This window comes from Carcharhinus amblyrhynchos, chromosome 1, assembly GCF_965287045.1.
Source record: "Carcharhinus amblyrhynchos chromosome 1, sCarAmb.v2.hapA, whole genome shotgun sequence".
Lineage (NCBI taxonomy): Eukaryota > Metazoa > Chordata > Chondrichthyes > Carcharhiniformes > Carcharhinidae > Carcharhinus > Carcharhinus amblyrhynchos.
Genome location: NC_137324.1, coordinates 178,558,581 through 178,577,297, shown reverse-complemented (window position 1 = coordinate 178,577,297; position 18,717 = coordinate 178,558,581). Strand labels below are relative to the sequence as shown.

Sequence of the window (18,717 nt, the reverse complement as noted above, 5' to 3'; positions counted from 1 at the left end):
TGTGTGTTCAGGTTGGGATGTATGTGATGAAACTTCAGTCCTGAAAGTAGAGTCAGCTCACCTCTCTGAGCCAGAAGGTTGTGGGTTCAAGTCCAACTCCAGCAACTTGAGCTTGTGTGTGAGGATGACTGATGTAATTAAAGTTTATTCTTTTATTTATTAGTCACAAATAAGGCTTACATTAACACTGCAATGAAGTTACTGTAAAAAATCCCCGAGCCGCCACACTGTGGCGCCTGTTCGGGTACACTGAGGGAGAATTTAATATAGCCAATGCATCCTAACCAGCACGTCTTTTGGACCGTGGGAGGAAACTGGAACATCCGGAGGAAACCCACACAGACACAGGGAGAATGTGCAGACTCCACACAGACAGTGACCCAAGCCAGGAATTGAACCCAGGTCCCTGGCGCTGTAAGGCAGTTTGGAGAATCGCGAGGTCCCAAGAGCCACTAAGTGTTTGATGAATTGTTTCTGTCCACTGTGCGCAGTGCCTTCCCTTGTCCCCCTCGAATGTGCGTGTGATTGTGCGATTTCTTCCACAGATCATGTGCAATGACTGCCAGCTCCACAGCACCACACCGTTTCACGTGTTGGGTCTGAAGTGCAGCGGATGTGGCTCTTACAACACTGCCCAGGATGGAGGACCGATGACACCGCAGGGGCAGCAATATTGACCGCCTGAGACCCTAAAGAATTCTCAATTAAATCGCTTGAAAATGGACTTGAAATACTTGGTTGACTTAGTTCCTTTTGACAGTTTTCCCACGAGCTAGCTGAAAATGTAATTGCTGTTCATATCATATAACTGGATAGTTTTTTGGGGAAGGGGTAGGGGGAGAGGGGGGGCAATAATCCAGTCAGGCTGTTGGATTGTTGTGTTGAACCTTTGCCTATTTGCTGTGTGCATGCCAACTAAAGTTGAAATGATTTTCCAGCTTATGCCAGGATGGTGAAACTGGCCATTATCTTTGATCTGGATTGAGAGAAGCTAGATTACTTCTTGATATGGGTGCACGTGATGGTGATTGGAAAGCAGTATGCAAGCTGTAGCTCAAATTCTCAAATGGAATTGCTTGATTATGGCACTGGCTTCTGACACCAATAGCCAAGAATTAATGTAGTACCTGCAATATATTCTTTGAATCCTCGCTGTGAGCAAATTCACTGTGTTCAGGTTTTATCTGGCCCGCAAGTCATTCTTGCCTCAAGTTTCTTCTGAGCAACAAATCCAGTCTTGAGGATTGTGTCTGTGCAAGGTGTATAATGTCCAACAGCTGTCTGCATCATCAATCAATGCTTTATCTGTGGAGATCATACATTCTTAAAATACCATTTAAACCCTATAAAGGCATAAAATAATCCTGGTGTGTGGACATTGTTTAGCCTGACATTTCCGTCTCCACGTGCTCATGACATTTTAACAACTTTGAATGTTTTCTACAATCTTCTGTATCATTATCCCAGAAATACTTTTAATGTTTTGTTACATGATATCTTCATTTTCAGTATCTTTTTTGCCCTTTTAATTCTAAAGAGGTCTTTCTTTCCTGTGACACTCATGATGGGCAATGAGGACATCATTGGAAAGGAAATTTCCAAGGAAATCAGAGGTTATCCGCCTGCGAAGTGCTCCCATTTAACATGTTGCACTTCCACCTCGTAATCAACAGTTGTGTGTTGGAACCGCTCTCCAGAGACTTGATTACAAAATCTAGGCTGGTGGTACTGAGGGAGTGCTGCAGTGTTGGAGGTGCTGCCTTTCAAATGAAGCAATAAACTGAGGCTCCACCTGTTCTCTGGGGTCGATTTAAACTATCTCATTGGCACACTTTCAAAGGAGAGGAGGGGGATTTCTCCCCAGTGACCTGGCCAATATTTATCCATTAACCAATATCAAATTATCTGATCAGCATCATTATCATATTCCAGATGTCACTGTTCCTACTTTTCAATCATGACTACACTATGGCTCTGACTGTGGAATACTTTGGGTCATCCTGAGGTCATGAAAGTCACCGTAAAATTGCAATTCTCTTTGATGCGTCCGTGGGTGCTTAGGTAGCACATGTGGCTAATGTTCATGTCCTAGAAACAGTGAGTGAGCATTTGAAGGCTTCATCTGGGTCAAATTAATGTGTGGCACCCCAGTCACTGACTAGGTGCTATTTATTCAGTCACAATGACAGTGAAATTTGATATGAACGCTCAAAGGTATTCCTGACTGTGTCTTAGTCGATTTCTAATCATAATCTCTGGATCTTATTTATTGAAACTGTACATAAAACCCAAATTGATTTCTTCTGCTGCTTTCTATTCTTAAATGTACTTTATTGATCTCAAGCATTGGTATCTTTACTCCGGTGAGCTAGTTTCAGTAGTTAACCTGAGAGGTTAGAAATACACAGCAGATTTAGAGGGAAGGCCCAGGAGAAGATTTCAAACTGATTGTAGTAAGGCTTCCTTTTCCTTGTATTTCAGTAGTACGAGTTCTGATGAAATCATACCTGGAGTAATGTGCACAATTTTGGTCCCCAGATCTGAGGAAAGATGTAATCTCCTTGGAGATGGTACAGCAAGGGTTTCCTAGATTGCTCCCTGGGATGAGAGAGTTGTCTTATGATGAGAGGCAGAGTAAATTGGGCCTCTGTTCTTGAGTTTAGAAGAATGAGAAGTGATCTCCTTGAAACATTCACAATTCTGAAGGGGCTTGACAGGGCGTGGATACTGAGAGATTGTTACCCCCTGCCTGGGGAATCTAGAACATGGAGCACAGTCTCAGGATAAGGGTTCCCTAATTCAGGGCTGAGATGAGAAGTTTCCTCTTTCAGAGAGTTTTGAATCTTTAGAAATCTCTACTCCAGAGGGATGTGGATGTACCATTGCTGAACATATGCAATGGACAGATGTTTGGTCTCTCGGGGAATTGAGGGCTATGTGGGCGCAGGTGAGATGCAGTTGATGTAGAAGATCAGCGATGATCTTACTGAATAGCAGAGTAGATCTGAAGGACCATATGATCTGCTCATAACTTCTTATGCTGTTATTGGCAAATGTGACTATGAAACTTGTTCACTCATGTCTTTTACGGGGAGGCGATGGCCAGGCAAATGGTGGAATTTGAATTCAATAAAGAAATCTGGAATTAAGAATCTACTGATCACTGTGAAACCATTATCAATTGTCAGAAAAACTCATCTGGTTCACTAATGTCGCTTAGGAAGGAAATAGAAACACAGAAGAACTACAGCACAATACAGGGCCTTCTGCCCATAAAGTTGTGCCGAACATGTTGCTACCATGTCACGTGTAGGCCATCCTTTTCCGGTCTGGCCTGCATGTGACTCCAGACTCTCAGCAATGTGGTTCACCCTCAACTGCCCCTGGGCAACTAGGGATGGGCAATAAATGTTGGTCAGCCAGTGTCCCTTGAATGGGGAAAAAAAAATCTGCTATCCTTATTTGGTCTGGCTTACATGCGATTCCAGACCCCACAGCAATGTGGTTGACTCTTAACTGCCCTGAATGGGTTTGCTTTTCTTGTTCTCTATCATACTGAGAAGTTGCTTCTGACCTGTTATGAACTAAACACTACCAGAATTACCAGGAGATGACACTGGTCAGGGGGAGGGAGTTGAACTGGAGTGAGCGAGGAGGTTGCGCGATGTTCAGTGGCAATATGTTGAGAAAGCAGGAACGGAAGCTTTTGACTAGGAGTGGGAGTGAAACTGGAGAGTGTCCCTGAAGCAGAGAATGATATTGTGGACATTGAGGTCAGGGGTGTACAGAGCCCTGTCGAGTCAGGAATGCACAGTGGGCTGAAAGGAAAGGCCAGGGTGAAGAATCCATAGGAATGGAGCAAAATTCACCTTCAGCCCCTGGGAACACAATTTGATTGAACAGAATGGCATATGTGTGGGTAAGTCTAACACTTTTCTTTGGATTATGTTATTTTATATAATAAATCCTGCATTTGAGTCATGTATAAGTCCACTGAACATGAAAAAAATCAAAATTGATCTGATTGGAAAGTGAAATTGAACTTTTGTTGGGGTGAACTTAGATATTTTGAGAGTTGCTGGTCTGCACGTAAATGTTTTTCTATTAATCTGACTAAATCAGTGTGGTTAACTGGCCCACCTTGGTTAATTTTAAAGAGGTGATAAGATTTTATTTTGCAACATATTTAATGTGTGTTAGCTTGTATTCATATTTACGCCGAACCTGGCCGTTTGCAATTTAGGAAAAATATTTCAATGCTTAACCTACATATTTTAATTAAAAATCTAATTTCTAAGATACATATGTGCATATTTTATAGGTTTCTCACAACTTTTGCACCCTGATTCTTCTGATAGTTAATATCCCAAGTGGGAGATCAGAGATGTGATTGAAAGCAAACTGAGAATTTTTGTCATGTTGGTTGGACATAAATGAAACTTGAATTTTGCAGTTGCATTAGAACTACATTTAGGAACTGAATGTTAAATGTTTTGCATGGTGACGATCTCAATGCTTGTATCTTATATCCCCCACATTATCGCTGCACATATTAAAATAAGTTTCTGACTGACAGTTAAACAAGGTCTCTTAGTATCTGGAATGATTGCTAACGTGCTAGTTATGTTAGAGAATTAGGGTTGGTATCCATGCACATTGTTTCTATTCAAATAATCATCTAATGCCCTCTCGAATCCTCTGATTGAACCTGCCTCCGCACATGCCCAGACAGTGCATTCCAGACCCCAACCGCTTTGAGTTTTTTTCTGACGTCTTTTGCAAATCGCTTTAAATCTGTGTCCCTCCTGTTCTTGATCCTTTTCTGAGTGGGAATAGTTTCTCCCTATTTACTCTGCCCAGCCTTCCCATGATTTTGAACATCTCTATTAAATCTCCTCTTAGCCTTCTCCTCTCCATGGAGAGCAGTCTTCAATCTAGCCTCAGAACTGAAGTTTGTAGGTGGCAGGGTGGCACAGTGGTTAGCACTGCTGCCTCACAGCGCCAGGGGCCTGGGTTCAATTCCAGTTTTGGGTAACTGGAGTTTTCACATTCTCCCCGTGTCTGAGTGGGTTTCCTCTGGGTGCTCTGGTTTTCTTTCAGTCCAAAGATGTGCTGGTTAGGTGGATTGGCAATGCTAAATTGTCCTTTATTATCCAAAGATGTGTGGATTAGTGGGGTAAATGTGTCGGCTGATGGGGGTAGAGACTGGGTAAAATACTCTGTCAAAGAGTCAGTGCAGACTCAGTGGTACGAATGGCCTCTTTCTGCACTGTAGGGATTCTTTGCTTCTCTTCCTTGGAACTTGTGTGCTGACTATCCTGCCTGCAGTTTATTTCCCACTTCCGGGTATCCCACTTCAGTCTCATTGTCTGTTTTGTTCTCACGTGGGCTTGTGCAAAGGAAGAAAGGAGACTGGTTTGATCAGAGCATGTGTTGGTGTTCCATTGACATTCAGCCACTGGGTGGCACTCATTCCCTGTAAAGCAGTTAGTGCATGTTCTCACACTGCTACCTTAATGCACATACAGGCAGATCAGTTTGACTCATCCAACATTGAAGCAAGTTCCTTCTGCTCCAAAAGGCGAACGTAAGACTTTGCAAAGAAAAGAAGGGGAGTGATCCCTGATTTCTTGGCCAATATTTATACCTCAACCAGAGGGGCAGCACAGCGCCAGGAACCCAGGTTCGATTTCTGGCTTAGGCCACTGTATGGCATCTGTACATTCTCCCCGTGTCTGCGTGGGTTTCCTCTGGGAGCTCCAGTTTCCTCCTAAAGTCTGAAAGGTGTGCTGATTATGTGCATTGGCCGTGCTAAGTTCTCCCTCAGTGTGGCGATTGGGGGATTTTCACAGTAACCTCATTGCATTAATGTGTGCCTACTTGTGACTAATTAATAAACTTTACCTCTAAAAGCAGATAATCTGTTTGTTATTACATTATTGTTTGTCAGGGAAGGCTGTGCACAAATGGGTTGCGTTGCTATATTGCAACCATGACATAACTTGTAAGCAGTTCTGAATTGTCTAAGGCGCTTTAGGACACAGAAATGCAAACGTTCTGTTCCTATAATTCCTTTAATCAAATTAAACAGCAGCTCATTCTGTTGCTATCTTACATGTACTGTGATGTATCCGACAACCTTCATGCTGCCAATGAGGTACACAAATCATCTAAATCTCTGCAAGGTGATGTCAGAGCATCTAATTGGTTTTATTCCAGCAGGTTTTGCAAAAATTACAGGAGTGAGTCAGTTGAGATAATGGTGCAAGCATTAGAGAAATAAAACTGATGATGTATTATCAAACAGTGCCATGCTGTGTGTACTGAATTGCTAATTTTATCCACTTTACAAAATTATAAATTAATTTTAGATGTGATGGAATATTTGGCTAGTTGTAGTTACTTATTCTAAATGACATTGAAGCCCTCCTACTTGCTGCATTCAGATTGCACTTACTAAGGTTTTAAGGTTTATTTATTGATGTCACAAGTAGGCTTATGTTAACAATGCAGTCATGTAGTCATAGAATCCCTACAGTGCAGACCATTTAGTCCATCGAGCCTGCACCGACCACAATCCCACCTAGACCCTATTCCCGTAACCCCTTATATTTACCCTGCTAATCCCCCTGACACTAGGGTCAATTTAGCGTGGCCAGTCAACCTAACCGGCACATCTTTGGATTAATTTGATTTATTATTGTCACATGTAGTAGTATACAGTGAAAAGTATTGTTTCTTGCAAATTGTGGGAGGAAACTAGATCACCCGGAGGAAACCCATGTGGACATGGGGAGAATGTGCAAGCTCCACACAGACAGAGACCGATGGCCGGAATTGAACTTGGGTCTGTGGTGGTGTGAGGCAGCAGTGCTAACCATTGTGCCACCATGCCACCCCAGTGAAGTGACTGAAAATCCCCTAGTTGCCGCACTCCGGTGCCTGTTTGGGTACACTAAGGGAGAATTTAGCATGGCCAATGCACCCTAACCAGGACATCTTTCGGACTCTTTTGCTGCTTCTATTTTATCCAGGAGTGTGTCCCATCCCTTGGTCACTCTCTGTGTGAACATTTCCTACTGCTGGTCCTGAATTTTCCAATCATTAGTTTCAGTCCACGTATTTTTGCACATTAATCAAGTGTTCCATATCCTTTTGGGTGCTGTTTCCTGTCTTAGATATTCCTGGAAGACTGCCTCGTACTTTCTTTCAGGGACGAGATGTCAAAGTTTCACCAGCCTTCCCTCGTAACTCAGTCACCTTGGGACAGGCTGGAGTAAAATGCTCCTCACTAATCTGCTCCTGACAACCCCAAACTCAGGAGAGTTGCTCTTGTTCATTGTACCATATCTCACAACTATTACATTGTGTTCTCTGAGTAAAATTGGCAATTCTTTGCAAAATTAGAGGTGATATTTGTGAATGTGTTTGTGCTCCCATTGGGAACTCTTTTCAAGCTGCCTAGCTTCATCAATACAACTGCTCGCACACCATTTCATTACTTTTCCAAAGGCTGGTTTCAACTTTTGTCCTTACAGTTGCTGTTAATTACTAATTAAAAGTCTGCCCCTTCCAATTGTCTCAGAAAGCCCGCCAACACATTTATTTTCTCAGAAGACTAAGGAAATTTGGCACGTCAGCTATGACTCTCAGCAACTTTTACAAATGCATCATTGAAAGTATTCATTCTGGTTGTATCACAGCTTGGTATGGCTCCTGCTCTGCCCAAGACCCCAAGGAACTACATAAGGTCATGAATGTAGCCCAATCTATCAAGCAAACCAGTCTCCCATCCATTAACTTTGTCTACACTTCCCATTTCCCACTGCCTCAGCAAAGCAGCCAACATAACTAAGGACGTACAGACTACGTTCATTCTCTCTTCCACCTTTCTCTGTCGGGAAAAGATATAAAAGTCTGAGGTCACATACCAACCAACTCAAGAACAGTTTCTTCCCTGCTGACATCAAACTTTTGAATGGACCTATCTCGCATTAAGTTGATCTTTCGCTACAGCCTAGCTATAACACCACATTCTGCCCTCCTTTCTCTATGAATGGTATGTTTTGTCTGTATAGCACGCAAGAAACAATGCTTTTTACTGTAAATACATGTGACAATAATAAATCAAATTTGGCAGTGTTGCATTTCACTACACTGTACATGTATTTTCTCATTGGCGGAGTTAGATGTATCTGTAAAGTAGGTGGTAGTTTTCTCCGAAGGGTCAGCCAGACTCCAGATGTCAGCTCTTTTCTCTCTACACAGATGCTGTCAGACCTGCTGAGATTTTCCAGCATTTTCTGTTTTTGTTTCCTGTGTCAGATACAACAATAACTTCTATTTTCAAAGCATCTTTGCCATGGTAAGTGTGCGCCAAGATGCTTCGCAAGGACGCTTTCGAGCACAATTTGACACTCAACCACTGTCTAACCATCTTGCACCTTTCCATATTGTATACAGGTGCAAAGTCTAAATCACCGCACGGATCAAATGTGACAGTATGTCAGAGTTATTAATGATAAACCTGCAGCACATGGACACATTAACTAACAACGACAGCACAGTAATAAAGTAGCTTAAACATTGAGGAATATGTAAAGTATTTTAATGTATATAACTAACTGACAAGCCAAAATCATTAACTGACACCAAAATAACTGAAGTTGCAAAACCTCAGTAACTGTGTTTATTTGTCTACAGTATTACTTATCTAGGGTTGCTTACACTTAAGGCTAAGTTTCCAATACGTAATCCAACCATTTTCTGGCATGGTTCTGTGTTCAGTTAGTCATGAACACAAGACATGGCTCTTTTTGTGACATTGTGATCCTTTATGGTTCCCGCTTACTCTTCGGGAATTACTCTCAGTCACTTTTCTCTTCTGACAAACTTATCAGGAAAGGCTAAACAGACTGAGGAGCTTTTGTGTGGGAAAGAGAGGGGTGATTTATTGGAGTTTTTTAAATGATTGGTCAGTAGTTCCCAATCTTTTATCTATCATGCCCCCTCTTGGCACGTCTCTAATTTTCTCCAGTTGAGTTGCCCTCCAGTAGAAGCCTTTTATCTCCAAAACCTCCTAAAAACAAATCAAGCCACCATTAGAACAAAGAACAGCGCAGCACAGGAACAGGCCCTTTGACCTTCCAAGCCTGAGCCGACCGTGGTGCCTGATCAAGGAGTCTGTATCCTTCCATTCGTGTATTTGCACCTGCTCCCACCACCTCCCCAGGCAGTGCGTTCCAGACATTCACCACCTTCTGTGTAAAAATAAAAACTTGCCCTGCACATCTCTTCCAAACTTCTCCCCATGCACCTTAAACCTATTTCCCCTTGTACTTGACTTTTCTACCCTAGGAAAGAGCATCTGACTATCCACTCTATCCATGCCACTCATAATCTTGTAGACCTCTATCAGGTCACCCCTCAACCTCCGCCATTCCAGTGAGAACAAACCAAGTTTATCTAACCTGCCCTCACAGCTAATAACTTCCAGACCAGGCAACATTCTGGTAAACCTCTTCTGCAGCCTCTCCAAAGCATCTGACTTATTGAATGCGATTTAGTTTAAGAAGTTTACAGTGAAAGCCTTATCACCAGTTGTGTGTTAAATACAATACTATTTATTTGATTTGATTTATTATTGTCACGTACTAGCATAGTGAAAAATACTGTTTCTTGCGTGCTATGCGGACAAAGCATACTGTTCATAGAGAAGGAAATGAGAGAATGCACAATGTAGTGTTACAGTCATAGTTAGGGTGTAGAGAAAGATCAACTTAATGCAAGGTAAGTCCATTCAAAAGTCTGACAGCAGCAGGGAAGAAGCTGTTCTTGAGTCAGTTGATACGTGACCTCAGACTTTTGTATCTTTTTTCTGACAGAAGAAGACGAAAGAGAGAATGTTTGGGGTGCGTGAGGTCCTTAATTATGCTGCCTGCTTTGTCGAGGCAGCAGGAATTGTATTGAAAGTGAATACAATTTATAAGTGCTCCCCATTAAATTGTTTTCAGTTTTGTTTTAAGTCTGCATAGTTCAATGTGAAAGTTCATAAATGAAGGAAATACTGTGAGGAACGTCTCCCCGCCAATGTTAATGTGACATTTGGGCCTGCCTCCCTGAGCAGACTCTCTTGACCCAGAGGGGAATCTGATGACAAAGATAATCCTGGGTCTTGTTCCACTGATAGACACTCCCCTTTTGTTTTTAGATAAACCATTGCTGACTCTCACAGGCAGGTTGTGGGAACTGGGAAGGGTACTGCTACAGTGTGATCTGAACTAGATGGATATTTGTGTCCTGCGAGCAACCAAAATGTGTCCAGAGGCATCTCTACAAACTTCAGTTTCTGCATGTGATCCATCCTGAGCTCTTGAGAATTCCTCTTGTCCTTTTAATGGTAATCTCTTTGATTCAAGAGAAAGTGAACACATTGATCATGTACCCAGTCAAAGTCTCCGTCCTTGTGGAGAGGAAGTAACACTGAGCTTCTTATGTGGTGTTATAAGATATATGGAAATGAGATTGAGTATGGTTTTGTCAGCAGAGTTTGCTGATGTCAGCTTAAACATCTCAAATTGACCCACTTGCTGCTGCTTGCTGCCAAGAGGCCAGTTTTGATTTGAAGTTTTTCTCGGGCAATCAATGTTCTCATTTCCACCCCCCCCCCCATATATTTTAACATTGTATTCATTCAGAGAACTGAATATCAGAAAGATCAATAATCTCGCAGGTTTGCGGGGGGGGGGGTGTTATGGTGCTGGAGAAGGTTCCAGAGATGAAGAACGAGGTCATGGGTCCTTAAAAACAAGGATGAGAATTTTTAAAATGAAGGCCTTGCTTATTGGGGAATCAGTGTAGTCAGTGAGGACAGCGAGTGATAGGGCAATGGAACTTGGCGCAAATGCAAAGCATGGGAAATATGTAGGATTACAGGGACAGGAAAGGGGAGAGGGCCTGGGGAAGATGCTCTGTCAAAGAATCAATCCAGATTTGATGGGCCGAAAGGCCTTTCCTGCACTGTAGGGATTCTATGATGGGTTTTGGATAGTCAGATGGACACGGGGAGGCTGGCCAAGTTATATTGGAGGTAAGAAAAGCATGGATATGGATTACAGCAGCAGATGAACTGGTGGCGAGGTAGGGTGATATCACTGAGATAGAAATGCTTCCAATATTGTGAACCTCCCCATTAAATCACCCCTTAACCTTCTGCATCTAAGGAGAACAATCCTAACTTCTCCAGCCTCATGTTAACTGAAGCTTCAAATCTCTGGATCTATCCTAGATAGAAACATAGAAGATAGGAGCAGGAGAAGGCCATTTTGCTCTTTGAGCCTGCTCCACCATTCATTACGATCATGGCTGATCATCCAACTCAATAGCCTAACCCAGCTTTCTCCCCATAACCTTTGATCCCATTCGCCCCAAGTGCTATATCCAGCTGCCTCTTGAATACATTCAATGTTTTGGTATCAACTACTTCCTGTGGTAATGAATCCCACAGGCTCACCACTGTTTGGGTAAAGAAATGTCTCCTCATCTCCGTCCTAAATGATCTGTCTCCAATCCTCAGACTGGACCACACCCCCCACCCCCCCGCCCCCGACTCCTGGGAATATCTTCCCTGCATCTACTCTGTCTAATGCTGTTATAAGTCTCTGAGATCCCCCCTCATTTGTCTGAACTCCAGTGAAAACAATCCTAACCTAGTCAAGCTTTCCTCATAGATCAGTCCTGCCATCCCCAGAATCAACCTGGTAAACCTTTGCTGCTCTCTTCTCGCTGTCCACGCACAACATCACAGCATTGCATCAAATCAGATACCAAATGGATAGTTAGTGATGTAACATAGAAACATAGAACTGTACAGCACAGTACAGGCCCTTCGGCCCTCAATGTTGTGCCGAGCTACATCCAAACCCAAAATCAAGCTACCCCACTCCCTATCATTCTAGTGTGCTCCATGTGCTTTTGCAATAACTGCTTCAAAGTTCCTAATGTGTCCCACTCCACTGTCACAGCAGGCAGTGTATTCCACTCCCCAACCATTCTCTGAGTAAAGAATCTACCTTGGACATTCCCCCCCCATATCTCCCACCATGAACCTTATAGTTATGCCCTTAGTAACAGCTACATCCACCCGAGGAAATAGTCTCTGCATGTCCACTCTATCTACATAAGAACATAAGAACATAAGAAATAGGAGCAGGAGTAGGCCATCTGGCCCTTCGAGCCTGCCCCGCCATTCAATAAGATCATGGCTGATCTGTCGTGGCTCAGTTCCACTTTCCCGCCCTCTCCCCATAACCCTTAATCCCCTCTCTTATCAAAAACCCATCAACCCGCTTCTTAAAAATATTTAGCGAGGCAGCCTCCACCACTTCAACGGGCAGAGAATTCCAGAGATTCACCACCCTTTGAGTGAAGAAGTTCCTCCTCAACTCCGTTCTGAACCGCCCCCCCTTTATCTTGAGGCTGTGCCCCCTAGTCCTACTGTCTTTTTTGAGCGGGAAGAGTCTTTCCACCTCTATCCTATCCATCCCATTCATCATCTTATACGTCTCAATGAGATCTCCCCTCATTCTTCTAAACTCTAACGAGTACAAGCCTAGTTTATTCAGCCTCTCCTCATAGCTCAACCCCCTCAACTCCGGTATCAGCCTAGTAAACCTCCTCTGCACTCCCTCCAAGGCCAAAATATCCTTGCGCAGGTGCGGCGCCCAAAACTGCACACAGTACTCCAGCTGCGGCCTCACCAATGCCCTATACAGCTGCAGCAAGACCTCCCTACTTTTATATTCAATCCCCCTCGCTATGAAGGCCAGCATCCCATTCGCCTTCCTGACCACCTGCTGCACCTGCAGGCTGGGTTTTTGCGACTCATGCACAAGGACCCCGAGGCTATCCCCCTCATCATCTTATAAACCTGGCTCTGTGGGGCAGCGGTGCTAGCAAATGTGCCACCTTGCTGCCCGGTTATCTGATAATGAATGAGAAGACATGAATTGATGGTGACCAATGGAGAGGCTGTGAAATGGAGGACAGCTTTGTGTTTGTGGCATTGAGAAGGGAGAAACAGTGACTTTTGCATGTGATTGTTAGATGGATGATCTGGTGGAACCTAAGTGAATCTCACAATAATCAATAACCGTCAACAGTGATGGTGCGTTGCCCATATTCCCTACTTCCACCTCCTCTTCTTTTGAAGAAGAGGTTCTGTGCTCTACACCTTGTTCTTCCTGCAGTTTCAAAACTCACTGCTGTGCGATGTTGTGCAGATTGCAGTACATACTGAAGGACATGCCCAGATTTGTCCAAGTAGTTGAAGAACATCTTCAAAACCTTGATGGTTGTTCAATGATACATCTGGTGGTAGAATCTTAGAGAAGGGACCTTGATGTGACCACATTTGGAATATTGTGTTCAGTTCTGGTCACCTCACCATGAGAAGGATGTGGAAGCATTGGAGAGAGTGCAGAGGAGATTTACCAGGATGCTGCCTGGTTTGGAAGGTAGGTCTTATGAGGAAAGGTTGAGGGAGCTGGGGCTTTTCTGTTTAGAGCGGAGGAGGATGTGGCACATGTTCCCTCTTGCCTAAAGCATTTGTTCCAGGCTCGGATCTGTTCAGAGAAACCTTGATGAGTACACAGCTGAGTAACCAGATAGTAAAAGGTATCAGCGCTGAGATAGGTGGTGAAAGCAGTTTGTTTAGTGATAAAGCTACAATACAGACCTCGTGATCATACTCTACAACTGACTGACTGACATGTTTTCATTGTAAAACTAACAGGTCAGAGAATGTGGAATAAAGATACTGTACAGGGCAGGGCCTAGAATCTAGCACAGTACACACCCACTAAGTTTCATATCCGATCGAGAAGGAAACTTTCGTTTCTGCTAAAATGAAAGGTATGAATGAGAAAGGGCACCATCTGCAAGCTGATAGGAAAGCAAAATACCATCAGTGCTCGCACCTCAAATAATAGAAAATGCAGGAAAAAGTGAACAGGTTTGACAGCTTCTGTGGAGAGAGAAAGAGTTAATGTTTTGGGTTCATGATAATAAGTTTACCACTATATGTCATGTCCCCTTTGCACTCACCTACTTTCTTTTTTAAGTACCCTCCCCCCCACCTTGCACCTTGCACTTTTTAAAATTGTTTTATTCATGGGACCTGGGCTTTGCTGGCTGGCCAGCATTTATAGCCCATCCCTAGTTGCAGTTAAGAATCAACCACATTGCTGTGGCTCTGGAGTTACATATAGGTCAGAACAGGTAAGGATGGCAGATTTCCTCCCCTAAAGGACATTTGTGAACCAGATGGGTTTTTCTGACAGTCGACAATGGTTTCATGGTCATCAGTAGATTCTTAATTCCAGATATTTTTTATTGAATTCAAATTCCACTACCTGCCGTGATGGGATTCGAACCCGAGTCCCCAAAGCATTAGCTGAATTTCTGGATTAATATTCTACTGGTAATATCACTAGACTATCGCTTCCCCAGTATGCTGTACTCCTTTTGGGCACCGTATGATTTGAGGCCCCTGAATCTCTCATGGGCCTCCCTTTTTTTACCTGATCCATTGGTGCAGTAAGCTCTCCTGGATGCACTTAAGGAATTCTGCTTCCTTTAAGCCTTTCGCACGCTGTCCATCCCAATTAGTATTGAGGAAGTTGAAATCCCTGATTATTATTATCCTATTATAGAATCCCTACACTGCAGAAGGAAGACATTTGGCCCACAGAGTCTGCATCGACCACAACCCCACCCAGGCCCTATTCCCATAATCCCACATATTTATCCTAGCTAGTCCCCCCAACACTAGGGTCAATTTAGCATGGCCAGTTAACCTAAGCTGCATACCTTTGGACTGTGGAGGAAACCGGAGCCCCCGGAGGAAATCCACGCAGACCTGGGGAGAATGTTCAACCTCCACACAGACAGTGACCCGAGGCTTGAATTGAACCTGGGTCCCTGGTGCTGTGAAGCAGCAGTGCTAACCCAGTGTGCCGCCATGCTGAAATTTACCTACATATCTGCTCTGCTATCTCTCCCTTCCAATTTGCCAGGAGTGTTACAGAATTTTGGAAGATGACAACCAATGTGTCCATTATTCCCACAGTCACCTCCTTTAGTTTTCTGATACTAGGGTGGCACAGTGGTTAGCACTGCTGCCTCTCAGCGCCAGGGGCCCAGGTTCGACCCCTGGCTTGGGTGAGGAAACCAGAGAACCTAGGGGAAGCCCATGCAGACACAGGGAAAGACTCCACACAGTCACCCAAGCCAGGGGTCGAACCTGGGCCCCTGGCGCTGAGAGGCAGCAGTGCTAACCACTGTGCCACCCTAGTATCAGAAAACTAAAGGAGGTGACTGTGGGAATAATGGACACATTGGTTGTCATCTTCAATGGATTGGCTATGCTAAATTGCCCCGTAGCCCCAGGGGGACTAGCTAGGGTAAATACATGGGGTTGTGGGGATAGGGCTTGGGTGGAATTGTTGTTTCTGATTTGACTTATTATTGTCACATGTATTAGTATTGGCCCTTAGTGTCCTGGGATGTGTAGGTTAGAGGGATTATCAGGGTAAATATGTGGAGTTATAGGGATGGGGCCTGGGTGGGATTGTTGTTGGTGCAGGCTCGATGGGCCGAATGGCCCCTTTCTGCACTGTAGGGATTCTATGAAAAGCTAATTACTTTTGAAAAGTTGTCCAAGATTACTAGATTCTCACTTTTCATGATGGTGATTGATTTCCTCGGGGACAATGTAAGGCTGTGAAAGGTGTTTTTTGATTCTGTTACCCGTGAGTAGTCAGGCAGGATTGTTTAAGTGCTGAGTTCTGTAGATGCTCTGTGAAGCTGCGATAATTGGAAGGCTGGAGACAGTAAAGGGGAATTGAATTGGAACTATCACCATATATGGTTTGCTTTGCACTTGGACTTGTCACTAAGAGTTGGATAATATTTTTCTAAGGAAAGAAATTGACCAAACTCTTTAATCTAATCTTCCACAGTGAAGTGGCAGCTAGAATTCACAACAATTAGAAATATTCCCTACAGGGAAGGCTCAAAATGTTGTGGTTCAAATTGTACTCTGGCGATTGAGCATAGATCCAGGCTGACAATTGGGCTGGCACCAAGGGAGTGCCGCAGTGTCAGACGGTCAGTGCTGAGGGAGTTCCGCACTATCAGAGGGTCAGTGCTGAGGGAGTGCTGCAGTGTGAGGGTTTCCTCCGGGTGCTCTGGTTTTCTCGTACAATTCAAAGATGTGTGGGTTAGGTGGATTGCCCGTGCTAAATTGACCCTACTCTCAGGGGGATTAGCGGGGTAAATATGAGAGTTTACAGGAATAGGGCCTGGGTGGGATTGTGGTCAGTGCAGACTCGGTGTGTTGAATGGCCTCCTTCTACACTGTAGGGATTCTATGATTCCTGTATACTCGTTACAAGTTTGCAAAGTAGTTATATTTCTGATTTGACTGAGAGAGTCATTTTTATGTCACAAAGACACAGTTTATGTTAAATAATAACTGGCTAGAATTGATTTTTAAAGATGGAGACTAAAGGAGACTGGAGCTCACGGCCAGAGATGGCTGTCCAGTTTGCATCACTGTACCTTCCACACTCCAATCCATTGGGATGGAGACGCCATCAAGGACAGTGACTTGGGGAATATGAGCGAGGCACATCCTGTCGCCATTAGCAAGACGTCAAGGCAATCACCTGCGGTGTTTGAGCAGCAGGAGGAACTATTAAACTCAATTGTTTGGATAATGGAAGCCTGGTTGAGAGTGGGAATTCCCACACACACAAACTGATTAAGTTACAAGAAAAAATACACAAGTCCTGATCATGTTTGAATCACTGGCTGATGATTATGTGACAAGTTCAGTCTTGAATGTTTAAGCTCTGCAGTAAGAGGACGCACAGTTGAAAGGCTGATGGAAGAAGACAGGTCCATCCTTCCTCCCTCTCCCTCCAACACAACTTGCAAGCTCAGAACCCTAACCCCTGCTGCAGATAGAGACATCTTGAAGGAAATTGAACCCACGCCACTATCCACTGTGCCACCCATGTATTTTTATTATCACATTGTGTAAATGATCAAACGCTGGCTGGAAATGCTTTTCACAGGCCAATCAGTCCATTATCAGTAATACAGTAAACACTCTTATCATAGGCTAAATCCCATAGGCTAAAATGCATCATATCAAACACTGTATAGCATGATCTTAGAAATCAAAGAACCTCTACAGTGCAGAAGGAGGCCGTTCGACCCATCACGTCTGCACTGACTCTCCACCAGTGCTGTACTTTTAATGATTCTGTGGAGGTGTGCAGCAAAGAAAGCTCATTTGGCCACAGTTTGATCGGGAATCCAAGCAGCAGATTATGCTCTTGTCAATATCACTATGGGATTTAATACAATATCAATATGGGATTTAATGGGATTGGGAGCTACACATAGTTCAATGGCCTGGTAGGTATGGATGTGATCGGCGCAAATTGTGGGCTGAAGGGTCTGTTTGTGCTGTAGTGTTCTACGTTCTATCACTTGGAGTAATGTTGTTCTTTGCTGTTGTTAATCTAATTTGCAGATTGATCTGTGATTAATGTTGTGCAGACCAGAGTCAGCATAATGTTTGGTCAACAGCAAATATTTTTCCTGAGTCATTTGCCTTATTTGTTGTTTCATCATCGTTGTATTTTAGCGTCAATATGCAAGGGCTAACATGCCACTTTATCCGTAGACAGCCAGCCTGGCAATTTTCCAATCTGTTCAGCCTTTCACCTCCTGATCAGTTGGGTTTCACAGGGTGAACAGAGTTAATGTTACGGAGTTGCCTGTCACTGCAAGCCTCCTGGCTGCTAGTAAAGGGAAGTTCATTCTCAACTGCTTGCCTGGAATTACTAGATCAGGAAGCAGCGTAGATCAGGGAGTAGGGTGGATGAGAGTTAGGGTAAAGACAGCAGAGTTTGGGTGAGACCAACTGGTCGAGTGGTGGAGTTGTTGGTTCCAAAGATGGCATAACCATAGCAACGGGTTTCAGCAGCAGCTGAGCTGAATCGGGGTGAAGCTGGTTTACAGAGGCTGCAATAGTGAGAGTGATGGAGAGAACAAAGGGTCAGGAACTCCACTCTGTGTCAAATAGAAACCAAATATGAGTGTGTGCCTCACCTACAGGTTCCTACATGCTGAGTTTGAGTGTTATCTTTGAGGGTTGACAAATTTTGACATGTTGACGTATGTCTGCTTTTTATTGGCATTGGGAATTCCCAATTCCACCGAATTTCACATGTTATCAGTGTCATTGCATAGCTGACGAGAAGTCATCCAGACTTGAAACGTTGGCTCTATTCTCTCCACGGATGCTGCCAGACCTGCCGAGATTTTCCAGCATTTTCTGTTTTGATTTGATTTATTTTTTAACCTGTATTAATATACAGTGAAAAGCGTTGTTTTTTGTGCTATACAGACAAAGCAAGACATACGTAAGGAAGGAGAGAGTGCAGAATGTAGTGTTACAGTCGTAGCTAGGGTGTAGAGAAAGATCGACTTAGTGCGAGGTACATCCATTCAAAAGTCTGGCAGCAGCAGGGAAGCAGCTGTTCTTGAGTTGGTTGGTACATGACCTCAGACTTTTGTATCTTTCTCCTGACGGAAGAAGATGAAAGAGAGAATGTCCGGGGTGCGTGGGGTCCTTAATTATGC

The 18,717-nt window shown here is 43.8% G+C and overlaps 2 protein-coding genes across 2 annotated transcripts in view; both read left to right on the top strand.

Annotated features, from left to right (window-relative positions):
• The window catches only part of rchy1 (ring finger and CHY zinc finger domain containing 1), a 34,334-nt gene extending 29,748 nt beyond the window's left edge, over nucleotides 1-4,586 (top strand). The window contains exon 9 of the mRNA XM_080196014.1: nucleotides 546-4,586. Within this exon, the coding sequence (XP_080052140.1) occupies nucleotides 546-677 (132 nt within the window). The 3' untranslated portion in view covers nucleotides 678-4,586. The remainder of the gene's footprint in view (nucleotides 1-545) is intronic.
• Nucleotides 1-18,717, top strand: part of LOC145347981 (protransforming growth factor alpha-like) — a 181,613-nt gene that overhangs the window by 51,253 nt on the left and 111,643 nt on the right. The gene's annotated exons all lie outside the window — the stretch shown is intronic.